The sequence below is a fragment of the Melanostigma gelatinosum genome (genome assembly GCF_949748355.1).
Source record: "Melanostigma gelatinosum genome assembly, chromosome: 2".
In the NCBI taxonomy this organism is placed as follows: domain Eukaryota; kingdom Metazoa; phylum Chordata; class Actinopteri; order Perciformes; family Zoarcidae; genus Melanostigma; species Melanostigma gelatinosum.
This window is the reverse complement of record NC_136635.1, coordinates 9,811,909-9,827,843: the sequence shown is the minus strand read 5'-3', so window position 1 is coordinate 9,827,843 and position 15,935 is coordinate 9,811,909. Positions and strand designations below refer to the sequence as shown.

General features: G+C 42.4%; 2 protein-coding genes across 2 annotated transcripts in view; one reads left to right on the top strand and one right to left on the bottom strand.

Moving 5' to 3' along the window:
- Positions 1-583: 583 nt before the first annotated feature.
- Positions 584-9,693, top strand: kif28 (kinesin family member 28; the record flags this gene model as incomplete). Its single annotated transcript, XM_079283118.1, is given in 28 exon segments — positions 584-615; positions 617-755; positions 1,221-1,412; positions 1,569-1,619; positions 1,771-1,923; positions 2,026-2,061; positions 2,736-2,855; positions 3,113-3,220; positions 3,425-3,579; positions 3,660-3,771; positions 3,865-3,932; positions 4,025-4,167; positions 4,262-4,383; positions 4,574-4,664; positions 4,846-4,906; positions 5,168-5,294; positions 5,650-5,785; positions 5,874-5,992; positions 6,180-6,287; positions 6,437-6,529; positions 6,905-7,045; positions 7,140-7,210; positions 7,297-7,431; positions 7,678-7,844; positions 8,212-8,306; positions 8,561-8,693; positions 8,880-9,013; positions 9,535-9,693. Coding segments are annotated over 28 exon segments (3,201 nt in total).
- A 213-nt stretch (positions 9,694-9,906) lies between these two features.
- fzd3b (frizzled class receptor 3b) overlaps positions 9,907-15,935 on the bottom strand; it is a 28,023-nt gene continuing 21,994 nt past the window's right edge. Inside the window, exons 8-11 of the mRNA XM_079281531.1 lie at positions 14,397-14,545; positions 14,160-14,274; positions 12,502-12,665; positions 9,907-12,404 (exon numbers count right to left, since the gene is read on the bottom strand). Coding sequence (XP_079137657.1) covers positions 12,185-12,404; positions 12,502-12,665; positions 14,160-14,274; positions 14,397-14,545 — 648 coding nt within the window. The 3' untranslated portion in view covers positions 9,907-12,184. The remainder of the gene's footprint in view (positions 12,405-12,501; positions 12,666-14,159; positions 14,275-14,396; positions 14,546-15,935) is intronic.

Here is a 15,935-nt window from a genome sequence, read left to right as displayed (position 1 = left end):
CTTTCTCTCTGAGCTGTGCAGCGAACCACTGAAAGGACTAATTATCCTTCACTATAGCTGAGACCTTATCCTGCTGGTGCCTCAGATAATAGATGTCCATCAAACTCCATCTTAGATGTCAGGTTATGGGTAATATCAGGAATGTATCCGTCACTGAAATGTTGACATACATGTAGCTGTAAACGTGTGTCACCTCCCTGGATGAAATTGAGCCGTCTCCCTTCTATAATTCATCGTGGTAGAGAAGGTGAAAGTGAAACCACCCTTATCGCCGCAACTCCCCTTCACTTACAAAACACCAGGGTTGGGAGTAATAACAAATTAAGAATGTCTTGTCCCATATTAAATACTGATCTTTATTTCTTTTATTAAAAAATGAATTACTAGTCCTGCTAGTTAATATTTTATTTTAGCTCGTAGCAGTGTCTACTACACACTGTTTTAGTTTAGACAAGTGTTCAGAATCACATCCACCTTTCAGCAAGTAAACTACGTTTTCCATGTTTTCAGTAAAACGTCGAGGCATTTCCTGACAGGCTTATATGGGCAACACCGTCCCTGTCACACTGACCTGATTGAGTCCATGCCCACGTGTAATGTGACACAGTGGAGTGTCTCTGTGTGAGGGAGCTGATCACTCTGTGTGCTGGTCTACTGTGCTGGTACCTGCCTGCTGCACCATGAGGGCTAAAGCCTCAGACATGCACAGCAAGGACTGCGTCAAAGTGGCCGTCAGAGTCCGACCGTTCAACAAGGTCAGTGGGCAGTCGAGTATATTTACAATTTCACTTTTAAAAGCTGTCAACGGTTAATTATTTTCGCACAATTTCTCTTTATTTCCCTGATGTTTTCCCAATGAGTTTGTATTGCAATGTGAGTTTAACTAAGAGGCCTGTCGGATAGTTAGATACTTTATTAATCCCGCAAGGGGACATTTTTATGGTACAGGTAAATAAAAATCGAGTAAAGTCTGTGAAACAACTAAAAATACAAATGTCTGAGGGAGGATATTATGGAGCTCAGATGAGAAACAATAGATCTAGTGACACAGCAAATATTCAATTTAAACTATTTTATTCCGACACTAAATTGTTATTACATAGTAGTTTGTCCCTTAATTGTCTTTGTGCTTATAAAGAGGAATTAACCATCAGTTTTCATTAAAATCCAAATGTAACCCCCTCAACCACCTTGTTCTCTATTTCTCACCCTCCATTCAGAGAGAGAGGGACGCAGGCAGCCGATGTATTGTCTCCATGGTGTCGAGCTCTATCACCATCCAGGACCCGCGTGAATCCCAGAGTCGTCGTATTTTCTGTTTCGACTACGCCTACTGGTCCCACAGCAGCTTCGCACAAGACCGCGGCGGCCTCTACCTGCCTGAAGAACCCGGGGGACGATACGCCGACCAGGTCAGCTCCAAGGCATCCTGGTAGAACAGGCAAATAGTTGGTACATTCATTACAATCATGGACCCTGTGCAACAAGCAGAAAATGAAGACACAACAGACCTAGATTGAGCAAAACAATACTGGCTTACAAGCTCATAAAATGTCATCTATCCCCAGAATAGTGTGTTCCAGGACCTGGGAGAGGGAATACTGGAGAATGCACTGCAGGTAACAATCATACATTCAACTGGACTTTCATGTATGTTTGCACCCAAGCAGATTTTGTTCTGTGCTAGTTGCCCAAATCTATTTTAGGCATCTGCTGTCTATCCAATTTAGATCTGTTCTAATAGTAAAAGTCCTGAAATGATGTCTTCAGGGTTACAACGCAACACTGTTGGCCTATGGGCAGACGGGCTCAGGGAAGAGTTATTCCATGGTGGGCTATGGGCCCAACAAAGGCCTGGTTCCTAAACTCTGTGACCGACTGTTTCAGGCCGTTAGAGAGAACCAGGATACCAGACAGTGTCAGGTAAAGAGTGTATGTGGCTGTTTCGCAGCACTCAGTGTCATGTATGGGAGGTGTTTTTGGTTGTGAAAATTCTGAATGTTTTTGTTCTTGATGTCTGCACAGGTATTTTTCAGTATGTTGGAGATCTATAATGAGCAGGTAAGTAAGATTTATTGATAAAGCGAAAGTTTTCACAGACAGTAGTCACAAAGTGCTTAACAGGAGCTGAATTACAAACACACTGTGACCATATAAGAGCCAATCATTTCCAGTAAGAATGCACAAAAAACTGAATTTTTAAACGCAGGCCTAGGACACGAGTTGTTACCCAAACGCCAGTCTACACAGGTGTGTCTTGAGCTGATTTTTGAATGAGTTCACAGAAACAGCAAGACGTAGGGGTGCAGGCAGAGCATTCCACAACCTTGGTGCTACCGCCTCAAAAGCTCGGTCACCACGGGTCTTAAGGCGAGTGTGTGGGACAGACAGATAGTTGAACATGTTTGACCTGAGAGCACGGGCAGGGGAATAAGGGTGAAGTAGTTCAGCCACATATGTAGGAGTCTGACCGTGAAGTGCTCTGTAAGTGAGAGTGAGTGGATCCTAAATGCTACAGGGAGCCAGTGGAGAGATCGGAGTATGGCGGTGATGTGAGACCGTGGATTTGTCCTGTAACTTTAGGGAAAAGCTGCTACAGTCATCTTTCTTTTTCTCTTCTGATTGGTTTTGCTTTTGTGTGTAACTCTTCTTTCTCTGGATATTACATTCATTTAAAAGTCACTCTCTTGATAGATGATGCTCCCTCTCTTATCTCTGCATATTTCTCTGTCCAGGTGGTTGACCTGCTGTCCCGGGCGTCTCGTACTCCAGGGGGACTCCGAGTCAGAGAGGAGCAGCAAAGAGGCTTCTATGTGGAGGGTCTTCGAACAGTCCCGTGTGACAGTGCAGCGCAGGTAGCGGGGTGGATGGAGAGTATATATATACAGAGAGAACAACCTCTGGAGCTGGATAGATAACTGTCCTCGCTTTTCATTCAGCTCTATGAGCTGTGTCCTGCCTGTTTTGTAATCATAGAATTCTGATATAAGAGCTGTTAGGAAAATAATTAAGAGCTACAGGGGATACTTAGGCATATTTCATGTTTACTTCAGTGCGCTCTGTCAGTGTTTGGTATTTAGAAACATGTTAAAGTGTGAATGTTAAAATGTAGGTGGAGCAGTTGATGGAACAGGGGACCAGGACCCGAACCACTGCTGCCACTAACATGAACGCCAATAGTAGTCGCTCGCACATGCTCATTATCCTCCAGCTCAAACAGGTAAGTGGCTCCAATTTCAGCCCTACTACAACACACATTCTCCAAGATTTGGATTTGTTCGTCCCAGTATAACCGCTGTTAAAACTCACATTATTTTTTCAAAGTAAGTTATGATGCTTGTGTCTGTATCTTAAAATATGTCAGAAAACTCTCCTCAGGTTTCTTCGAGCATTTGTTCATGACGTCTCTGTGACTTCCTGTCAGATCTTTTCTAAAGAGAGCATCACAAAGCAGTCCAACATCAACTTGGTGGACTTGGCTGGCAGTGAGCGTCAGCGGTCCTCAGGGTCGGAGGCTGACAGACTGAAAGAGGGCACGGCCATCAACCTGAGCCTCACCACCCTGGGCAATGTTATCAGGTTGGCCTGGTGTTCAGTTGACTTTAGTTTCCATTCAGTTTGATCGTTCAGTATCTTTCACATCCTCTTCTGTCCTCCAGCTCCCTCGCTGATGTGGCGGTGGGGAAGAAGGTCGTCCACATACCTTACAGAGACTCGGTTCTCACCAAGCTGCTGCAGTCTGCCCTGGGAGGCAACAGTCGCACTGTTATGGTAACAGGAACTTTCTAAAAAAAATAATGCTTTCATACGCTGATGTATTCTGTGAAGTAATGTAGTTATTTCTATCATCAATCAATTTCCAAGATTGCCACGCTGAGCCCTGCTGATATCTGCTATGAAGAGTCTCTCTCAACCCTGCGCTATGCTGAGAGGTACAACAAACCATTTGGCCTTTCGCTCTTTCCCTCTGTTCCACCCGCACCCCACCCACACACCTCACTCCTTACCTCCCTCGCCGCTTTAGGGCAAAGCGTATCCAGAATCGAGCGGTGGTGAACGAGAGCCCCACTGAGCGTCTGGTTAAAGAGCTCAAAGCCGAGAACGCCAGACTGCTGCAACGACTGAGCCGGCTGGGCCAGGAGGGACGCAGAGCCAACGACGAGACCAGTAAGACTCACTTTCAGAATAGAGTAGAGTAGGATGGAATAGAGTAGAGTAGAACTCTGCGGTCCAAGGTAAACGTGTGTGTGTGTGGGTTCAGAGGAGCTTCGTCAGCTGCTGACCCATAATGAGCTCCAGATCAGAGCCATTCAGACTCTGTGGGAACAACACCTGCAGGAGGCGCTGAAGGACTGGGAGCAACAGTATGCTAATATCACACAGGTGCGCACACAGACACACACACACAACCATTCAAATACACAATCTCATGCACTTTCGTAGTTTCCGATGAGCTGCGGAAAACGCATGAGCACAGAATGTAAATGCACTCGGCGAAGGTATTGTGTGTCAATACATCTTTGTACATGTACTCAGGGAATATTTTGAAGCTGTCCCTCTCCCTCACCCTCAGGAGAGGAGGATGATGCAGATGCATCCCTACATCCTGAACATCAACGAGGACACTCAGCTGTCGGGAGTGGTCAAGCTTTTCATTCAGGAGGGTAACTGCCTCCCTCTTTATATTGTGATACATGTCTCACTCTCTAGTTCAGTGCACCTTGTGGAGAGGTATTGAGAATGGAGAATGCCACAGTAGGCTAGAGACTTGAATGTCAAACGTCACCTTGTCATACAGTTATTAGCGTGTTTATTACCACTCATTAATACTGTTTAGTGTTCCAGGTGTTTGGGACATCGGCCTGTGTGACTCTTCCCCAAGATCCATCTCCATCAAGGGCTTAGGGTGAGTTTACATATCGTCAAGATAACATCAGCTGAACATCACAAACCCAGCGCAAGCAAAGTGAGCTTTGAGACACTCAACAGTCCACACATGATGTCTAATAGTGGAAGTGAATGGTGGTATAGATTAGTGATCTGTTTTTCTACCTTGCTGGTAGAAGCAATTTAATGAATTAATATGTACACTGGTGTCTTTTTTGCAACTTTATGTTCCCACACACACATCTATGTTTGCACATGTAAGTGGGTTTTTGTGTGTCAGGATCCAGGAGCGTCATGCTGTGTTCAGGAATGAACAGCGCCGGGTAACACTGACCCCACTGGCAGGATCTAAGGTCATCATCAATGGCAACGCTGTTTTCCAGACTGAAACTGAGCTGCAGCACCTGGTGGGTGTCAGCACATACACACACTTTATGATATGACTATGTGACATGCATACACACACACACGCATACAGAACTTTTGTCTCTCTTCTGTTGTAAAAAATGTCATAAAGAAAGTCAGAGTGTAGTATTTCATAAATGTATCAAACACATAGTATAGGATAGCATGTCATTACAAAACCTCATAGTATAGTATGTCATAAAAGTGTAAAACAAAAGGGCCGAGTGTAGTGTGTCAAAAATATTATATAAAATACCATTGTGTAGTGTAAAAATGTCATACATATGTCATAGTATTGTATACAATATACTATGGTATGTATGTTATAACAATGTCTCTTTTTCTGTCTCCCTCTAGGACCGTCTCATTCTCGGCTCCAACTGTACATATCTGTTCGTCGGTTATCCCTCTGAGAGGGGCGGCGATGACTGGAGCCGCTATGACTACGACTACTTCCAGTCTGAACTGGCAGCTGCTGAGGGCATCCACCTGGGTAAGCAGGAGCATCAATAGCTGGAAGTAGTGGAGGTTTATCTTTTGAAAGGGAACTTTTTGGATATTATTTATGTATCTGTGTTAAGGCGAGTCAAGTGCCGAGTCCAGTCAAACAGACCCCAGTCTGCTGGCCGTCTTCTACGACTACATTAAACTGATGCCCATGGTGGCTGAGGCCAACCAGATGAGCCAGGAACTCAACAAGGTAACACAAACAGATGCAGCATGTTTTTAAGGCACTGATTCTGGTTGGTTAATAACTTCTTACTGGAGGCAGTTATGTTTGTAAATCAAAAAATATGTATATTTTTTGTTTTCATGGTCTCACGTGGTCACTGTTATGTATTAACAATTAATACACGCCTACTCTTTATCATCTGCCATGCTTGTAGGGGGTGCAGTTTAAGTTGGAGATCAAGAATCTGGCATTGTCTGATTCAAAAGGCCACGATCTGCAGAAAGAGATTGTTGTCAGAGTCACCTCTTTGGGAAGAAAACAGGTTTGTGTATTTCTCTTTCTGTATTGTTTCTTTCTGTCACGTACACTAGTTCATGAGCTCTTTTGTAATTCCAATTTCAATCGAGGTTTGAGAATCAGGTCATGAATTTTTGTTTCTTTGTCTGAACTATTTTCTCACTCCCTCCTTAGGTATGGATGTGGTCCAAGGCCAAGTTTGTTAACCGTAAATTCCTGATGGAAGAAGCCTACCAGCAGCAACAGGTTGAGAAGAGCGGAGACAATGTAATTCAATACAGAGAACGTTCACGTGACTATTTACAAATCAGTAAACTGCAAACAAAAACGTCTTCGTAAAATTGGCAAAAAAGGCCGTTGCCATGTACGTAGCTGCACATGGGTTTTTCCAGAAGTGTTTTATGTGTTTATATTTTAAGCATTTCTGGCTGAAATCCAGTAATATGTTAATAGAGTAAAATAAGTGAAAGGGGCAGTGGAGAGATTTATCTGACAGTGCTTTAATGTTGAAAAGGATTGCAGCTTGATAAAATGGTATCCTGACTCGTCCGCACAGTCAATGTTAGCTAGCTTTATCATTGATAGTTTTTCATTTTAGAGCAATAACTCTGTGTTTCATCTGTCTTTGGTTCTTGCTGTCAGAGAGTAGAGGGGCTGTCTACAGCTGCGGTACCCAGAGATAAAGACCCTTTCTGGGATCCTGTGGAGCCTGTGCTTCTGGGTACTGCGCACCTCTGGCTTCAGTCTTTGGCCTTCCGCATCCCCCTGGAAGAGCAACTTGAGGTACACTGCATACATAACACACATCTGTCAGTGTTGTCAGATGGTCTTATAGGGCAGCACAGAGTCATATTTGGTTGATGATCTCTGTCGGTAGGTCCTGGGGTCAGAGGGCACAGAGGAGGCCATTCTACAAGCACAGCTGGTCCCCTGCACCTCCACTGGACTGTATGACGCACACACACACACACACAGTGTATAATCATAATAAAGACATTGAGATATATTAGCAAATAATCTTTCTCACCTTCCAGCCCGATGGGTGAGGATGACATTCTGATTGACCCGTCTGAGTTACTGGGTCGTCGACTGGACTTCCAGCTGGTCCTGGAACAGTGTTGTGGCCTCCGTTGGATCAGAGAGGCCCGCAACAGAGGGGTCCAAATTGGGTGAGCCATATGGGGCTACATGTAGAGGCATGGAAGGCACTGAAGAGAGTTTGAATTACAGGAAGGATACAGAGAATTTGTGAATGGTACTTGAATATCCAGGTACATTCGGTTGGACATGTGCCGTTTTCAATGGCGCAAGGATTGAAAGGGAAGTGTGATGATAGGAACAGGAAATATAAATGTCCTCTGGATTTAATACAGCCAGAAGTGAGACACTGCTCTTTGCTTTTGCCTCTATCTCAGTTTCAGGTTATTTAACTGCAGCCAGCCTCTCTACTCTCCGGCTGTGTGGCACAACGTCAATCCTCTGTTGGATCACAGGGTTCATTTCGCCTCCCTCCACACCTCCCAACGTCTGTTAGACTACCTGCAGAGCAGCGCTGTGGTGCTGGAGCTCTGGGGCCTTCAAGGTGAGGATGAAGAGATACATGGATGGTTGGGCAAGACTCTCCATATTTTTCATTTAAGTAAATATTTAATACAACAGGTGCATGTACAACAAATATGTTATATAGAAGTATAAAGTACACAGTTATGAATGCCTTATTTCACAGCAGCAGCGCAAAATGAAAGCAATCCTTAATGCCTCCCTCAGACATGCAGCGTTAGAATGAAGGGATGAAATTGAATTATTTCCCTTTCCACATCGATGTTCATCTCACACCCTAGTTAGAAACATTTCCTGTTATTACTGTGTTACTATATGTGTACAATAGACCAAATACAACAGTCAGAGGTATCACTAAAGCTGCTGATGGGTGTTGTCATCTCTTCCAGAGGGTTGTACTGACCTGATATCATCTCTGGAGGGAGTGAGGATGACCACAGAGGGCATCTTCATCATCGAGGAGGCAGGCCCAACAGACACCGCAGTGAGTTTGATGTTGAGTCCGTATTCCTGTGTCAGGAACGATGTTTTTACTTTGACGTGTTTTTAAAGCTGGGTGAGACACGAACAAATATTCAAAACGATGAAAGCGATACGTGTGCAACCTAACACATGATGCATCTACCTTACTGTAAGATGCATTGTAAGTCAGCAGAATGGTGTCGTTTTGTATTCAAAGAACAAGACATGAGGCAAACATTTCAACAACTGGGATTATATAAATCTATGTTGTTGCAGTTTGTAGACTCCACAGAGCGCAGCTGTTCAGTGAGAGCTCTTCAACAGGACTTGGAGGAACTGAAGAGTGTTAATGCTTCACTGAGAAAAGAAAATCAAAGTCTGAGAGAACAACTCAACGCAGCGAGGAATGGTAAGAGAAACATACATCACACACACCAAGCTTGGGATTAATGTGCTGTTAAATGAATTGAGAACACAGTTTACGTCACATCTATAGTCTACTAATCTTTTAGAGTAATTAACAGACATGATTTAAACATTTTTACATGGCACAATATTACTCTTCATAAAATGTAAAAATGTCTTCCTCTGTTAGGTGAGGAGAGTGTGCGTGGTCGGTCGGTGCGTCCCAGCTGTGATGCAGAGTTTGCTCGTGCTCTCAAAGTTTTCTACCACAGCATGACCTCAGTCAAGGGTCAGCTGCAGCGTCTGCGCAGACACAGGCCCAGCGTACGTATCCATGTCTGTCTGCAGCATTAGTAATAGTGAGCACTACAACAATAAGGCCTTTGATAACCTGATTTAAACCTTTGATAGCAGTAAATCAACACAGATCTATAGAGACCAATGCACAATCAGGCACACAAATTGAAGAAGTTTTAGTAAGATTACAGTGAGCACCCCAGAGTAACTGGTGGGGATTTAAATACTTTTTCTTCTTAAGTTGCTGAAATGAAAGATTTTCCTTTAAGCTTGGTATGTTCGAAATGTGATAAAACAGGGAATTTAAAAAATGGTAATTTTACAAGAGTCAATTAGAAGTTTTCTATGTTTGAAATCAGCATTATATTATTTACAATCATTCCAAGTAATTCATTTTTTCTATTTCTATATTTTTGGTAGCTATCTGGAAAAGTACCCAGTAGAATTAGGAGTGAGCTGCTAATATTACGCCCTAGACTCGAGTAATGCGTATGACAACATATGTATGGTTAACTAGTTTTGAAGTCGTGTGTTCCTGTTGTCTGCAGGATGAGTCCGACCTGCTGGGGCTCAGACTGTTTGTGGACGAGCAGAGTCGTCTGCTGCGGGACTTCTCCGAACAGCTGGAGCAGAGCGTCTCCACACTCAAACAAGATGTAGCCGCCATCGTCCGCCGGAAACGAGAACGATCGGGAATCTGGTCTTGACCGTTTCACCGAAATTTCCAAGAGCCATAAGAGATACTTCATGTAAGTTTACAGATTAAGACTAGTTACATTAAGTAATCAAGGAAAAGAAAGAAGAGTCACATTTGACACAATTCAAGTTCTTTTTTTACTGAAGGAGCAGTAAAGGAGGTGGTGTTCAGAAGCCTTCACCACTACACCATCAGGTGTGGTCAGCAAGAATAAATACACAAGTTTAGTATTACCAGAATAACAAAAGCTCTGAAGTCTATAAAATGTTTATTAGACTGCATGTAAGACGTCATTACAGTCCCAAACTGCAAATAAATTAAATGGCAAATACAACTCAAGTTTCAAAAATCACAATATCATATTTTTTTTACCGTAATTGATATGTCATATTTTCAAGCGACTGCATGGCATCAGAAATCAAGGAGCAAGGAAAGCTCTTCTTCCTCATGCCTCACTGTGCGGGACTAATATTAATGATCACAGACTCAGGTAAACGAACAAGAATGAGATATTTAATAGCTGAAAAGGAGCGATGTCCTCTTGAGTTCAATGACGGTGTTTAACACATCATCTCACACTGTAATGTTCAAAGCACAACGGTTAATGTTCGTAAGCAGTCCCGAATTGCAAGAGTACAGACAGTTGCTGTAGGTCCAAAAAAAAAAGATGAGCGTGGGCACATTTGCAGGAGGAGAGGCAGATTAGTCATCAGATAGGAAAGAGCATCTATATACAACAGATATGAGGGGGTTGGTCATGAGAAACTTAAAAGGTGTAGACGGGACACATACAATCAGACAGAAGAGAGGCAGCGGTGAAAGGCCAGAGAGTGAGCTAGGTACATTTAAACTGAAGAGGACAGAGAGCGAGCTGCAAATATGTGTGAGAAGGCAGAACCCATGTGTTACATTTGACAGAAGTTGAGATTGTTCAGAAATAAGCACCATCGTTTTTTACTTAACTGATACGTGTGTGCAGGGACAGAGAAGGCTGAGGTTACAGGTGAGGTAGGTCAATTGGGTCTTTAGGGAACAAAACACAAACTATAGAAAAACATTTGCAATGTACAGTGCACTTCCTGTGACGTTTACTTACATGTAAAAGGTCAGAGAATGTAGCAATTTGCAAACATCTCTTTCTACAGTTCACTGCCTGTAGTCTGCACCTCTTTGGGTAAGTCTGACTTCTATGTTTGAACAAGCAAACCAGCAAAGAGCATGTACAGTAGCAGTTTCGGTATCAAGTACAGTGGTGAAAATTACATAAAAAAAAAAAAAGCACTTACCAACCTTTCAGCCTTGTGTGTGTGACAGATTTCAGAATAGAAGCACTTTCATTTTGAAAGTGCACTCCAGTCTGTACAGCCAGGAGGCTTGATTGGAGTGATGCATGTGTACCTGATCAGCTAACTCTTATCGGTACTCTAATTCCGTTTATCTTTTTGATTCTATGACAGATTGGCTGGCTGACAAGTGACCGAACACGTGAGCTGCCTTCTCCAGCTGTAAAGCGAACGCCTCGATGCAGAAAGGGCAGTGCTTTCATGTTTTTGGGAGGCCAAAAAGCTGTTTGAGCTGAAATAAATTTAAGTGTGTGTCTAACTGCACACACATTATTCCAGCTCATTTCACCCGATCATGTCCGTTTCATATCAGCGTCTGAAACAACTTTCCATTCTGTGTTATACAAATAACTCCGCTCCCTCCATCATACCGTCTCTCTTCACCACTGGAGGGGAGAATTGAAGTTTCAAAACATATATTACCACTTGTGTCTCCATTTTTCACGAATTCTCTCTCTCACACACACAATGAAGCTTTCAGCAGCAGACAGACAATTTTCACAGTATAAAAATATTCACTAAACCACAGAGGTCCACGATTTCACACAAAGATGAACATTGTTACGAGCTGCAGTCGAGAGCAAACAGAAATTGGGCAAATCAGTTAAGATTGTTACAAAAGCAATACTCGGCAGTGTTCACACATTTAATGATATTCATGTAAGTCCTGCAAGATGTTGAACGGTCATGATTTTGGAAATAACACCAACATAAGTGTTCTTGTCCATGAAGTATGATGACTACCGGTAGTTGTTCAGTGTTTCCTGTCCAGGGCTAGCTCAATCCAGTCACAACCGGAATGATTGATACCTGAATAATGTCACCAAACGTCTGAGGAGATGGACGTATTCTTGTTGGCTCAGCCTGCTTGAGTCGAGCATTCAGGAGTCATTTACCGTGTAAATTTAAAAAAATTCGTAAACAAACTTTCAGTTTTTCAGTGAACCTATTACCTGAATCTGGGTGAGTTCACTGACTGAAATGTGTTAGCCACACTGCTAACAAATGATCATTAAGGAAATAACGCCCACAATCACCACCACAGGACTCACTGGTACGTCCTCCACCTTCATAGAAGAAACCACGTTGACACTAAACAGACAGGTGTGTATCAGCAGAGGGCACATCTTCCTTTACAAAGGCGTCGACAACATCCTCTCAGGCACTGGTGCCTTCGTTCCCAGCAGCTTGGCTGTCGCATCCTGTTGTTCCGTGGGTGATGAGGGTTGTTGGGGCCTCGGCTATGTTTCGCTGGCTGCCGTGCCTTGAGCCGTCTAAGTGATGGAGGCTGCTGTGAGTGGAGAGCGGGTGGTCGAGACGTGGCATGCTGCCATGGAAGCTGCGTTCCGCTGTGCCTCGATACGCCATCGAATCACTCCTGAGAAAGGAGAGGCAAGGTGGAGAAAGTCTTCGTTTCATCTAATTCACAACTTTTGACAGACAAAGAGGAAGTCAATGGATTGTTTTTGCTCTACCTGTCGTCACGAATGCGGCGCAGGCTGCCGTGGTAGCTGGCCTTGCTGTGGACACTGCTGGCCTTACTCCTGGTGGACGTGGGGTTGGCGTGGTGGGTTCTGATTGGTTCATCAAGGTCGTCTATGACAGCCAAGTGGGTGGAAGAGGCGTGGGTAGATGTGCCCTAAAGGAGGACGACAGGTCAGACAGATATAGTAACTACTGGCATCACACTCTGGGACAGAGATTTATTTATGATTTGTTTTTAGGCATAAAAAATGTTTCATTTTGTGACACTACTGTCTCTTTGACCTATTTTATGATTACTACATACTGTGACGTTTTATGACATACTATACTTTGATATTTTCGTACACTTACTATTCTATGTTTCTTATGACACGGCATACTACACTGACATTTTTTAATCAGATTTGTTTTACATACTAGACATTTTTTATGACGTACTGTAATTTGTTTATGGCACATCTTTACAGGATACTATATTTTGATTACATTTTTATGAACTACTATGCTGTGACACTTTGTTTTACGACATACAAGACTGACATTTTGTAACTATTTAATGGCATACTATGCTATGGCATATGACAATTTTACGGCCAACTTTTACAGCATACTGTACAACATTAAAAAAAAAAAAAACATAAGATTCTACGACTTGTTTTTATACCATGACATCCATTGTTTGCACATATAAGTGGGTTATTGTGTGTTTGAAAAGTCACAGCAGAATATGCCAGGAAAATGTGATAAAATATCATAGTATATCGAAAAAAGTCATAAAAAGTCACAAATAAAGTCTTATAATAAAACATGTCAAAACAATGTCAGAGTATGTCGAAAAAAAGAACATGGATAAAACATATTTTCGACTCGTTATCCTGTTAATTGGATTCAGGGTCGTAGAGAGGCTGGAGCCGATCCCAGCTCACATTTACACCTACAGGCAATTTAAAGTCATCAATAAAGAATTGTCATAATATGTCAAAAAATGTCAGTATAGTATTTCATTAAAACGTCGTAAAAATTGTCAAAGTATATGATATCATAAAAGAATTCTTAAAAATGATTTAGTGTCTCGTGAAAAAGTTGGCACAGTATGTCATAAGTCATAGGATAGTTTGTCATAGAAGCATATCATAGAGTAGTATGTCATAGAAATGAAAAAAAAGTAACGTCAAAGTATAGTCATGACTGTCACAAAAGTCATACGAATCCATGGTATAGTATGTAATAAAGATGTGTTAGTATAGCATGATAAAATGTTTCATAAATATGTGTCATAAAACATAAGAACTTCATGAAACAAGTAGTGAAAATATACTAAACCTTCATCGTATAATATGTGATGAATGTTATAAAAAACATCTTATTAGAGCATTTATTAATGAAAATGTCATAAACAAAGTCATAAAATGGTCATATTATAGTCTGACATGAAAATGTAAAGCAAGTCAAAGACATGACATTGTGTTGTTAAAAATGTCTTAGTATAGTTCGTCATAAAAATATCTTTTAAAATGTCAAAGCATAGTATTTCGGCAGACATGCAGGATTCACACAAGTTTGGTTTTGTGTTTTCCTGTTGCTTCTACAACTAGTATTACAATGATGACTTGATACGACTACATCACTGCCGTGTTTGCAGTCCTACCTGGGTGGATGTTCCTCTGGACTTCCTAACGATGGGGGTGTTGGGTTCACGCAGCAGGGATTGGGCAAAGTCTGGCTGCTCCTGCAGCACCTGGCGAGACTCGTTCACCCCACTACTGCGGAGAGGAGGGTGAGGGAGGGCGGGGGTGAAATGTTTAAGAATGGGAGACAAGAGGAAGGTGGGGAATTAAGTAGTGTGTGTGTGTGTGTGTGTGTGTGTGTTTGTCGCTCTTCTTACTCTTTGCGTCTGCGTCCATGCAGGAAGCTGGCCCATTCAAAACAGGTCTTCTTGCTGCCCACCCAGAACACAGAGGGGATCCCCACCACCAACATCATCAGATATTTAACCAGGAACAAAACCATGGCTGGTCGGCTGGTCTGCTCCACCTAAAGAGAACATAAATATTAAACACATAATGCATACATAAATACAGCCTGAAATGTACGAGAGCGAGAGGAAGAGAACATATTTATTGTTACATTTAAGAATTGAAATGCAGGACACATGATTCCTCAACAGTAACACTGTAAAGAAATGTGAAATGCTTAGGATGCCACTGGAACTGCTTGCACATGACTAAAGTATCCAGCAGTGACAAGTGGTTTTAGCCTCGTCAGTCAGTTTGAATGATGGAAGAGCGGGTAATACTGGAAAAGCCCAGCTGTTTCAGCAGCTGAACTGCAGTTGGGATGTAAAGCAACCGCGGTCTTGAACTATTCAGTATCTCCCACCAGAGGGCAGGAGTTTACAGCAGTTGTGTAGATTAAGAGGTAAGAACTATTACGTTTGAAACATAAACAGAGAGAACATTTCAGTAGCAGTATCGTGTACACTGTACAGTATATTTAAATGAAAGGTATACAGTAGTTCACCCCGAAGTCATGGTTTCATTTTTCTCAAAGATAAAACTCGACTGAGGAAACCATGAAACACAACAGCTGCAGCGTAAACACAAACCGCTGAGGTTAACAGGGTGATCTTTATGCAGCACCAAAAACAAGCATAAAGTCTGTTACAAACAAACAATTACAGAATAAATCACGATTCAGAAAGCATTTTAACACGCATCTCCTTCAGACAACTCCATGAGGACGAGGACTCTTAAAAAAGAAAAGGCGTTGCTTGCTTTTGAAAGAACCAGGGGAAGAACTGTTGTATGCGCTTTAGTCTGTCTCGCCCAGGCTGAGATTAAATGTCTCAGATTTGAGTCCTAAAGTACAATAAGAAGCCCTGGGCCTTCCGTAAATTACTAACCATCACAGACACAAAAATGAAGTCACTTGAACTTGAACAATGGCCACAGAATCTTCAATTATCCAAAAACACGCAATTGTACCCTCGTACACACGCAGACAAACCCCCCCGAGGGTAAAGATCAGATAACACGTCGCAATATTGAAATTCCAGAGCTACAATAGGACGTAAAGGGGGTCTCTCTTCAGAAGCTCTCACACAAACAGCTACAGACGTGTGCATGCACACATACACTAACAAGTAACATAAGCACTTGCACCTGCCTCTCATAAAGTCTGTCAGTCACATATTAGCTGACGCACTTCTATTAGAAAACTACTGTAACAGCACTCAGCACAACGATGGAAACATAAACGCATAAAGTCAAAGTTTTGATATCTGACAATTCATTTGAGATACGGACGAAAAGCTTTTGTTGCCTTGTGAGTTGAGTGGTTTGTTTTTTGCTTTGTGGACTTTTTTTTGGTGATTAATTTAGCACCAGGTATAAAACACCACACTCCCACCACTCTTCACAACCGC